Source organism: Anopheles arabiensis, chromosome 3, assembly GCF_016920715.1.
Source record: "Anopheles arabiensis isolate DONGOLA chromosome 3, AaraD3, whole genome shotgun sequence".
NCBI lineage: Eukaryota > Metazoa > Arthropoda > Insecta > Diptera > Culicidae > Anopheles > Anopheles arabiensis.
In genome coordinates, this window is record NC_053518.1 from 42,343,834 (window position 1) to 42,355,596 (window position 11,763).

At 43.7% G+C, this 11,763-nt stretch overlaps 1 protein-coding gene across 3 annotated transcripts; it reads right to left on the minus strand.

The window, feature by feature from the left end:
- Positions 1 to 1,890: 1,890 nt before the first annotated feature.
- On the minus strand, positions 1,891 to 11,143 carry LOC120902572 (cGMP-dependent protein kinase, isozyme 1). Of its 3 annotated transcripts, none has more exons than XM_040311417.1 (10): positions 10,374 to 11,143; positions 8,009 to 8,168; positions 7,128 to 7,906; positions 6,337 to 7,062; positions 6,015 to 6,253; positions 5,826 to 5,923; positions 5,430 to 5,640; positions 2,969 to 3,200; positions 2,537 to 2,886; positions 1,891 to 2,416 (listed from the first exon to the last, which is right to left on the minus strand). In XM_040311417.1, exons 1-10 carry the CDS (start codon positions 10,455 to 10,457, stop codon positions 2,254 to 2,256), a joined length of 3,042 nt encoding a protein of 1,013 aa, XP_040167351.1. In that variant the 5' UTR covers positions 10,458 to 11,143; the 3' UTR covers positions 1,891 to 2,253. The 3 variants fall into 3 exon arrangements, with proteins under 3 accessions (XP_040167351.1, XP_040167350.1, XP_040167349.1); XM_040311416.1 differs by having other exon boundaries at positions 7,128 to 7,909; XM_040311415.1 differs by having other exon boundaries at positions 7,128 to 8,168; positions 10,374 to 11,142.
- Between the last annotated feature and the right edge of the window lie 620 nt (positions 11,144 to 11,763).

Genomic DNA, 11,763 nt, shown 5'->3' on the forward strand with positions numbered 1-11,763 from the left:
AATAAATTATTTTGACAAACTATTTGCATTTCATTACATTTCGCTACGGATTCCTGCAAGAATTACTTCAACAGCAGTGTTTGAATTTTTACACATTGCATCCCGAAATATTACTGAATCTCTTCTCTTCTCTTCTTTTGGCTCAACAACCGTTTTCGGTCAAGGCCTGCTTGTACTATTGTAGGTTGGCTTTCAATGACTTTTGAATAACCCCCCATAGCAGGATAGTCAGTCCTACGTATGGCGGCACGGTCCATTTATGGCTTGAACCCATAACGGCCATGTTGTTAAGTCGTACGAGTTGACGAATGTACCACGAGACCGGAATCTCTTCTAGAGTGGTAGAAAATCTTATCGTTCAAAGAAAAAGTCGCATCATTCCCGTATCTTGAACATTTTATTTTGCACATAAAATTCCAATCACATCTCCGTCCAACCGCTTATTTGTGGCCATTCACAACCAACATAACAATCATTAAAACTGCAATCGGTCTTAAAACGTTCAAAAGAAACATAAAACTATTAAAGATAAACAGTGCGGTGCTACGGTACGGGCGAGCAATCATTTTTCCCGTGATTTCATCTGCCCTAACGCGAGTGCCAGTGAGCAATGTGCAGCGGCATCCGAGACCAAACGACATCGTAAAACGTTGCAGTCGTCTGTCTCGGTCGCCAATCCAGCCAAGGTAACCATAATGAACTTGCAGAATTGTCTCCCGGCGTCGCTCCCCGCGAGTGCCAGCAACGCTCCGGATGTGGCTGATGTATGACACGTCAGCTAAATTTAATCTTCACTTGCTGCTGCTACTGCTGCTTGCACCAAAGTGAGCAGAATTTTCAACTACGTGAAAGAAGCGTTTCAATGCAAACAGGCAAGCTTGAAGCGAGTGAGAAGCGCAAAGAAAAACTTATCCTCATGCTCCGCTTGATGCAGTCGATGCGCACGGATAGCGGAAAGTGAAATATTATTTCCGTCGAGTGATAACAAAATCACTCTACCATTCCAGAATGTGTGATAAAAACATTGTCGCCTCTCGCTTCACTGTGGGACTATGTTTTTTTCCTTCGCTTAACCCCCGTATGCCTTTTGTCGTACATAATGATATGCAATTGCATTAGTGAGTGCAACAAACAAGCGAAACGAAATTTGCCACCAAAAGCAACGGTGTTTGATATCAGTCAACAGCAAAAACCTAAAAACGGCCGCCACATTCTAACACTGCACACCACCTCGTGACCAACATGATAATGATTCATTACGGTGTTAATCGGATTGACTTAGTTGGTCGGTGTTGGTGGCGCAATTGCGAGCAACGTGCTTAGTTTGCTGCGGTTAATGACACGATCTGACTCCTCTTTTTTCCTCATTACTCGTAGACGCAAAGAGGGCAATTAAAAATTCAGCGACAAACCCATATAAGTTACCGGTGGAATTGCAAATTAACCACTGGGACGAAGGTGAACCGAAGACAAGGGTTAAAGGTAGCGCTCTAATGAATACGCTTTCGAGACCATCGTAAAATGGGGTTGAAGATAAAACTAAAATGAGGATATTTAAGACTGACGCACACTTTCTCTGTATGTTATTTAAACCCTCATTAGATCATGATTCGGATAAAAAAGGCGACTCCCTCGGAATCCACACTTCGTCCAATTTAATTACGTTTCATAATGGGGTTTGGGATTTGCTTTATCTCCGCTCGATGCTGCTGAATGCTATGCCAAAGGATCACCTTTTTTACCCGGTGTCCTATTATGAATGCTGATCAACACGATCTCTTCTGTACACAAGCTATTACGGTACCAGGCGTTGGTGTAAGCTCGTTTGATATATGAACGCATAACAAAAAAAGACATGAAATCAATCAGCAAATGAAAAACGCATGACGATGAAGTGTGCGTATTTAAGATCCAATTTTATTGTTAATACCCTGCAACGAATATCACGTTTTCGTACAGCTGCTGACTGGCGGTAGACTGCCATCCTACAAACAATCGTGAAAATATTAACGCAATAGAACACGGCCGAACACAATCCCAGAAGCGAGAGTGGCTGAACTTGGGGGGAAAGGAAAAACATGAAACTGATTAACGTTCATTGCGGATGGCTTACTGTGCAAATTAATTCGTGCAAACCAAGCTGTGGGAACTGTCTGGGCTGGTGGATGTTTGCTGACGTTTGCCGCTTTCCATCTCTCTTTCTCTCTTTCTCTCTCTCTCTCTCTCTTTCTTTGTTTGCTTAATGCGAGTAAATTAAAAATTAATATCCCATCCCGACGTTTCGTCCGGCGGTTCGTCCTGATCCTTCGGGTACTCGTCAAAGTTCGACAAATCAATATCGGACACGATGGGACGTATGAGAGGCGCTGGCATCGTTCGTTCCTTCAACTTTTGCCACTCGAAGCTCCCGAACCAGCTAGAAAAAATGGAAGTAAGTGAGCGTTTTTGTATGTGTGTTAACATAACAAGGGAAAATCAAACAAATGCACAGCAGCGCTCAACGTCACAGCAACACTGCAACATCGAGCACACTTACGGATGGTTCTTAATGTCGGTTATACCGTTCTTGCCGTACCCCAGCCGTTCGGCCGCCGTCTGTCGGCAGAGGCGCTTAATCAGCACCTGTGCCTTCTTGGGTACGCGGGACGGTAGCTCAATGATGTCAATACCGCGCAGGATGGCATTGTACGTCTTCATGTGATTCTTGCCCCGGAACGGTGGCTTCCCGACCAGCAGCTCGTGAATCAGCACACCCAGCGCCCAGTAGTCGACGGCCCGGTCGTGACCCTTGTTGAGGATGATTTCCGGCGACACGTACTCTGGCGTACCGGCGAACGTCCACGTCTTCTGGTTCGGTCCGATGCGCTTGGCAAACCCAAAGTCAACCTACAAAATTCACAACCGTACCGAGCAGTGAGTTCAGTACTTTCCGAACCGCGCGGCACTGGGAGAGCAGTGTTGTACTTACCAGCTTGATGTAGCCCTTCTCGTCCAGCATTAGATTTTCCGGCTTCAAGTCACGGTAGATCATGTTCCGGCTGTGCAGATACTCGAACGCTTCGACGACACAGCCCGTTATGAAGCGAGCGGTACGCTCGTCGAAGAACTTACTCTTCTGCAGCACGGTCCAGACGTCACCGCCGAGACAGGCCTCCATCAGGAAGTAAAGATACTTCTTGTCCCGGTAGGTTTTATACAGGCTGGGGTTGAAATCAAGGTTGGCGGGTGGAAAAAAGATACATTCAAAATTAAGCTCTTTAGGTTGTCGTGTAGTGGGAGAAATGTATGTTGTTGCACCACTGTCGAATGATACAGAGCTGCCTAAAGGGTATTATGCTGGAAGATAATTAAATACGTAGTCGAGTGGAAAAGTGTAAAGCTCTTTTATAGGTATCATAAGTGATTTTAAGCCACCCAATCAAGCTGGACCTAAAAACACGTAACTTATTACGTTATGTGTTTTCAAGGAACACCATTGTGAACGTTGGGCAATGGGTCTACGGTCTATGGAATTTAAAACAATTTTTAGAGCAATGAAAATTTCGTTTAAAAGCCTTAAACTTAAACAAAAATATACTTTTTTATGTAAATCTAATATAATAGAAGTTTTTGATATCTTGTGGAAGGAAATCTTCACTAGCCTAAATTATTGGATTGAATTGCACAAAGTTAGAATTACGTTAGCTTTCAGACTTCGTTTGTAAGTAATACGGCCGGACCGTCCCTACTGAACAATAAATAAATAAATAAATAATTCAGGTTTTGACTTGTATGGTAAGAAATATACATCAACAGTAAATTTAAATAGGAAAACACTAGTTGTAATATTTTTTTTTAGCGCCGGTCTGGTGGTACAGTCGTCAACTCGCATGACTTAATAACATGCCCATCATGGGTTCAAGCCCCGAATAGACCGTGCCCCCATACGTAGGACTGACTATCCTGCTATGGTAGCAATAAGTCACTGAAAGCCAAGCCCACTTCACTAGTTGGGTACAGGCAGACCTTGACCGGCAGCGGCTGTTGTGCCAAAAAGAAGAAGAAGTTGTAATATTTAACAAAATCGGAACAAATTAATAGCAGAAGAAATTGGTTTTGTTTGTGAGAACGTCCAACAAAACCAAATGTGTATATATAAGTGTATACTACTATCCAAGAGAATATTTTGCTTTTGCAGTGCTTTTTCCTTCTATTTCTTTAAAAAAAATTCCAGCTATCAATCTATTGAATTTTTTTTTTCAAATTTCAATAATTATGTTACCGTCCTATGCCTATCATCAATTTAACTTTCTGTGCAAAATTAAAAACAATGGTAATGCGTTTTTGACGCATTGTAGTTCGCTTTTACTTCTTTCACTTCAGTTTTATTTCTTTGAAAAGCTCGTATTTTTTCTGATTATGCCCTCGGACAACTAGCTTATGCATTGATACATAGCTTAACGAAGGTATTATGTCAATACACTATGTGTCAATACATAAGCTAAATAAGAAAAAATACGATGACAATATCAATCGATTTTTTCACTGCAGTGAAGTACTACAAAGTAGTACAACAAAAAAGTTGCACACTACACACTTCATTGAAAATACGTGCCTATTCAACTAGAAAAAGAAAAGCATATCGGGTTACAAACGTTGCTTCATTACAGCACTGTAAATTCCCTCACACAATAGTCCGTCGTGAAATGTACCTGCGGTATTCCAGCGTAAAGAAATATCCTTAAGCTTGAATCACTAACAAACCGCGAGACATCAAATATTTCCGTGCTCGATTCAACCACCCGGAAGCAATCGGGCAATCCAATATTGTCCCAAAAAAAGGGGAAAAAGCTATACGGTGCCAGAGATTCATTTGATTCTCGCAATCGCACGTCGGTGTATCGGTTTCAATCGGGCAATGCTTGAAGGGATTGGACAAGGTTCAATCGCTTTTCACAAGCTCGTAATTCAATCCCAAGTGTTACCCATCCCCGACATTCATGTGGCGCCATACCAGCGTTTCCGTTGTTGTTATTGTTCAACGGGTATGTCCCTGATCAAAGCATCACCCTCTACCCGCGAGACCCGCGGATTTTTGCCGTATTCTGGCAAACCAACCATATCCCGTTCGCGTTCCCTGCCACCGCTTGGGGATTACTTTTACATGGTGCAAAAGCACCAAACAAAACCTTGCTCGCACTACTGGCCCTAATCGTTCGACCGCGTGAATTCAAATCGGACACCGCAAGCACCACAAACCGGGAGGATGAGTTGGGCTATCCACAGTGTACAGAATCATCACAAAACCGATGCCAAAACCCGATACGGTTTGTCGAACACGTATCGGATGGTTGCCATTCGAGAACTGGTGGCGTAAACGACAGGACAAAACAAAACCCAAACAACAAGTAACACGATCGACGCGGCCGTAAAAGCCGACAAGTCCTTACCGTACGATGAACGGACTGTTGCAGCTTAGCATGATGTCCTTTTCGCTGTAGGCGTGCTCCTGCTGCTGCTGCCGTACCATTTCGATCTTTTTCAGGTATTTGAGGGCAAAGGTTTGGTGGTTTTTGTACTGGACCAGCTCCACCCGCCCGAAACCACCAATGCCAAGCGTTCCGATGTAGGTCAGATCGTGCAACTGGATATGGTCGTACTCTGGTGGGTGAAGGGTGTGGGTGAAAAGGTGTAAATGAAACGTCAGTAAGGGAGAGAGTTGCAACAAGTACAGCAAGCGTCAAAAGTGGAGCGTCACAGCTGTCAGTGGTGAGCAAAGAGGAACATGCTCACACCACCACACCTTGTACAACGCTCCCTGGCGCCTCCATTCGAAGACATCTCACCTGAGACAATATTTGTCATCGTCGAGCTGCGTGGTATCGTGTCGGAGAGTTTCACCTCACGCAGCTTCTCCAATCCGCCCAGGAACTCGTTGAATGCACTGCAGAAACAAACAAAACAAACAGCACACAATCAGCTACGAAACATTTGCGGTCACCGTAGCAACCAGTGAGCGCCCGGTCAACACCTACATGCGGTTCAGTGTCAGACACTCGGTTCCCGGTGGGTTTGCAATAATGCTGGCCAGACGACGGTCCTCGTGGAGGAGGGCCTGCTCACCGAAGTATGCACCACGCTGAAGCGTTCCGACCAGACGGTCGTTGCCCTTTTTGTCAGTTTTGATGACGTTTACGCTACCGCCGCGTATGATGTAGAATTTGTCTCCCGGATCTCCCTGCTGGATGATGGTCGAACCGGTGGCATAGAACTCCTGTGAAACATTGCACCCCGTAATCAAGTTACTCAAACATGTCCCAAATCCAAAAGCCGTAACAAGACATAGGTGCTTCTTACCCGCTTCAAGAGGTCCGATATTTTGTGCAGCTTCTCAATCTCCAAATCCTTCAATACCGATACCGTGCTTAGGAAGCGTACGTTTTCTTCCCGCTCCTTCCGACCGCTCTTCATCATGATCTTCTGGAAGACCTTGCGCTCCAGCAACCAAACGCGCGCTCCCGTCGTCACGCGGATCGAGGCAAATCGTTTCGCTTTGTAGAGGATCGCCAGCTCACCAAACACAACGCCACGGCCAAACGATTTAATAACCTTATTGTCCACCACGACCTCGTATGTGCCTTCTTCCGAGACGAAGAAGTGCGCCCCAATGTCACCCTCCTTGATGATGTAGCTGTTTGGTGGGAACGTCATCGAACTCATGGCCGCCGTTACGGCCTGTAACCGTTCCTCGTCCATCATGTTGTTGAGGAAGTCGTTCGCTACGATGGCGGTCTTGATTAGGAGCTCCGTGTCCGGGCTCTTCGGGTGCGTTGGGATGACAATGTCCTTCGATTCCTTCAGATCGGTCTTGTCCGACACTACGCCCTGTTTGCGGGTCTTCTTCAGCGTGCCGATTTTACTGTCCAGCTCCTCAATGAGCGACCGTTGGGAAGACACCTTGCGCAGCATTTCCTTACGTGGTGGGGTTGTTGCTTGTGGATCATTGTCTATCGCTTGTTGATCAGATGAAGGAATTGGAGGAGGCTCTCGTGATGGTGGTGGGGCCGTTGGTAAAGGTATTTCCTGCAAGAAATAGAATTGCTTGTTATACGACACACTCTTACCTAAATACTTGCCAAAAAAACTACCTTTTCGTCTTCCCGAGCACTCTGTCGAATGATCGTTTCCTGCAGCGATCTACTCAACATCTCATCTACGGCAAGGTTCTGTTCCAGCTGACTTCTTGGTGGTGGCAACTTCGGCGGTGTCGGTTCCTCATCCTGCGAGGTATCGTCCGCTTCTTCCACGTTGTTAACCCTGCTCAATCGAGGCGGTAAATCTGGTGGCAATACCGTCGATCTGTCATCCTCCGAACTGGGAGCTTCCGGGACGACTTCATCGTTTGGTTTCTGTCCCGGGATCACATCGTAGTCGGACATTTCGCCATCCTGCAGGGGCTCTTCAGTACTGTTGTCAGATTTTGTAACAAACTGCTCGATTACCGATGGCATTGTAAGTGGTGGGAGATTCGTTTCGTACGAGTTGGCACTATTGCGACGATCTTGCTCTGTCTTCTTTGGCTCATTGGTGAGCTGCGGTAGTTGTTGCGGCTTCTCCGGAGCTTTGCTCTTCTTCTGCAGCTCTTGTATTTCTTCTTCCAGCCGAACCAGCGTTGCCCGTTCGCTTTTCGATAGCTGACTGTATCCCTTAGATTGGATGGCCAACATGTGTAGGATCTTGTTCTGTAGCAGATCCTTTAGCAGCTGCTCCTGACCCTGCTTGGTTGGTGGTTCGATGGTTGATGTTTCCCGAGAACTGCAACTTATTTTGGCCTTTTCCGAGTCGCGTGGCCTCGATGCTCGCCGTTCGATTGTCGGAGCTGCCGGTGGTACCACTGCGGTCGGTCCCTGCACGCGCCACGATTCCTCTGCTGGACCGATAGGATCGGGGAGCTCGCGATTAGTGTCGTTTGCCGTAGCGTTGCCTGTAATGTTTAATCGTTCGTCCAACGATCCCAGCCCCGACTCACGTTCATTTGATTTCACCACCGTTGAGACCACGGTGGTCGACTGTGGCGGTGATGATGGTGGCGGTAGCTTTTCCAATCCAATTTGTCCATTGATTCGACTCACGGGCGGTACCGTTTGATTGAGCTCCTCGTCGTAAAGCCGCCGTGTTACACGTGTAGCCTGTTGGGTGAGAGGGGGAAGAGAAAACCAGTCATTCACTTTACAGCTCATCTCATTTAGTTAGCGTGTGGACAAAGCATGGCTTTATTGAAAGTCATAAACCAGACCCTACACTGGGTTGCGTTCCGGTCGGTAAAGAGGGTTTTCGTTTTACTACAGAAACGCGTCCACGCAACACCCACTTATCACGCTGTCTTCCATCAGATAATTTAAGATGCGAGAGCAAGCTTTCAAAGAAAAGGGCTTGTCACACTGCCGGCCATGTACCTGACATATCTCAGCTAATCCTAAAATAGATTGATTGAAGTATTGCACAAACAAACTATCTCCCATAGCATTGTGATAAGCGGTCAACTTAAGTCGCTCGCATGTTCTCAGAAGTAACAGCGATAATAGTAGGAAACGGGGCTTCACAACTTGAATATTTCGTTAAAAATTTCGAAATTTAAATGCTCCCCTCCTTTTTAATGAAGAATCTCGCTATTTTCATACTTGTAAACATTTAATTTATTCAGATTTTTTCTATGCCCGATGAACAACTTAATAAATACTTAATACTCATACAACTTGGCGCAAATTTTTGAACGTTTGAATGAAAGGCGTCTTAAAATTAGTCACTAATTTGTCATGTTTCTAGTTAAATATACACAAGTCCAAAATAAATTACAATTCATTTGGTACAATTTGTATTTGGAATCTTTCAAAGGTTGGATAATGAGACGTTACGATTGTTGTATAGCATTTTTTCGTGTTAAAATCGATTATGATTGATAAAATGAAAATATCGTCAAAATGTGTCCCGGAAAATGTGTGAGTTGTCTAAAATTAGCTTCAAAGAAAAAGCTTCGTTACTAAATAATATTATAATATATATAAATAATATAACAGCAAGTTAGCAAAATAGTTAGCATCAAACTGAACTCACTGGTAGAACTGCAATCGCCTGCCAACTATTGATAATGTACTTTAGCCAACTAACTATTTTTTTCCATTTAATAAAATTCTAATTTTTTTCCTCTGCAGTCTATGCATTTTTGTGAATTTATTAAAACCTGGTTGTCCATACATACATGCTTTTTAATAGATCAGTCAGCCAACTACTGAGAGTTCAACTAAAAAGTGTTGACCTATTGAATATGGATTTTTCAATCTATTGATTTTTTCTCATAAAAATTTCTTTATTTTTGGTAAAATTTCTTGTTTCTTATGAAATAAATTCAAACTTACGTCATGTATCAATGTTTGAAATGTGTATCACCAAAAACTAATTGACCTCATTGCATTCATCATGTTTTATCTGTCACAGTCACACCTAACGTAAATGTAAAGATTCGTTGTCGCCAGCTGCAATGAGTTGCTTCAAAATGGTTCAGTGACATGCTCCAAAAATAAATTTGCGCAATCACTGCCAAAGCAGTGAACGTCCTCCAGAAACATACTTATTGGCCTTAATATATTGATAAAGATGGAAAAAAATAAAAATCATTTCATACCGTTCGCCTGATTGTAATCGATCAGATGTGACATCTACCGTGTGATTACAATGCTATTTGTGCGGAAGACATGTTTTGTTGTTTTTAAATATTGAGTTTTTTTATGAAAAATCAGTCACATACAAAATTAATCTAATAAGACTGTAGTAAACTGTTGTTGAAAATCACTCCCTAATTCGCTTTAACAGCATACAAGTAAATATCTCCCGAGTGTAGTCGTTGTCGCAGTAAAGTTTGTAGTTTTATCGCTTTTAAATATTTAATTCGATAAGTACACAGCTGTCCATGTTCCAGACAGTAAATTCACATTTTCCTCTGACCCAATTCTAGATTCCGGTAGAGCATTCTACGAAACACACAACCCCTCGGGTAGTGGCTTTCAGGCACATATATTCCTAAAATTTTAACCCCGCCTCCGTGTGTTGTTTCAGTATGACTTACTCATGCCGCTACAATCATCTAAACATTGCTGGGTGGAATGGGTCGGAATAGCACGAAACGGTGGGCACCAAGACGCCCTGATTGCGGCTTGTACCCGCAGCAAGTGTGATAAGAGCAAAACACCATCATTTCACCACCGCCACTGCTAACACGATTCGGTGTCTAGCGAAAACCGGAATGAATCAAAGTTCCGGCAGTGCCGCGGAGTTCCAGACAAGAAAAGGGAAGTAGGGCCTCTTTTTACCCCAACCCAAGCAAGCTAAATACTCACCACAACTTCTCCATCACCTGTGCCAGCATCGGGCAAGTTGAACGAACCGTGCTTTCTACCGAAGAGCTTTGCAAAGCACGCCATTGCCTATAACACAGATAATTTAACTAAAGTTGAAATGCTTCTGCGCCCTTGTCTGCAGGTATTTCGATCACTTAGCAAAGAGTTTCATCTCACAATTCACTAAACTTGGTATGGCTTTAAAAACAACTGGCCAGTATAAGTAACATTAAGAAAATCTGGCACAATTTTCATTTCGTCGAATGTTGCACCACCGTCACTACTGCCACGTTCGAATGCTTTCGTTCAATTGGATTGATTGTTTCTGACCGGATGCACTCGTCGTTGTCGGCACACTCGTCGTCGTCGTCAATATCAGTAAGACGTGTCACAGCAGTAGCTTAGGCTAATAAGGCACTTTCATTCTTTCAAGAGTTGAACCGACACACAAAAGCCTTGCTATAACCACACTTGCATGACAATCTACACTACGGGTTTCTTTTTCCTCAAGCTTATCGATCGAGCCACTCTGTTAATTCACTTGAACTTCCTTTGTCCCGACACCAAACCGACCGAATCTTACCGCCGTTCGAATCGTACTGAGCCGCGGGCCGAAAGTAGCTAATTATTAGAAACCAATTACTTACTAACACAACACAATCATCGCATACCACGTCCGCCCGCCCCCAACACTCGGCTACTTTCTGATAGCTGTGATCACACCTGCCTCCAACACCCGTTTGCTGCGGCACCATTCACACACAAGTGTCTTCATTCTTTTAAATTCCACCACCCTACATCTATCGATAAAGAAAGGCGCTAGGGAAAAAAAGGCAAGACGACGAGAAGTGGGCGAGGGCTACCGAACCGGGCAGTGTTGTCATCTACTATGCCACTGCCATGCATAAGATAGCTTTATCTACACGTCGCGTTTCTTCTCGTTTCGTCTTGCCACAGAACGTCTTGGGAGGAAAGTATTGGTGTCGTCGTTACATCGTGTCCAATGAAGCGTACCAAGTGGTATGACGGGGGAAATGGTCCATTGGGAAGTAGTACACTTTGTGGATTTAATATTTATGCTATTTGAAAGGCAAAAAATGGTACGAAATGTATTGGAAAAGCAGTTCAAATGTTTACAACAAATAGCTAAATGTGGCAAAATATTTTAAAATTTCCAATAAAAATGTGCAGTTTTAATTTAGCGTTTGTTTTTTTTTTATTCAGGAGCTGGCTTTGCCGTATTGCTTACACTGGAATAGAGTTCAAGGAAATAGAGGATCGACTTAAAATTAATATTTTTTTAAATAAATCTAAATTATATAGAATACAAATTTTCTAGCTATGGTAATTCAAATTAATAACATGAAAATTATACCCAAATAAAAAAAAA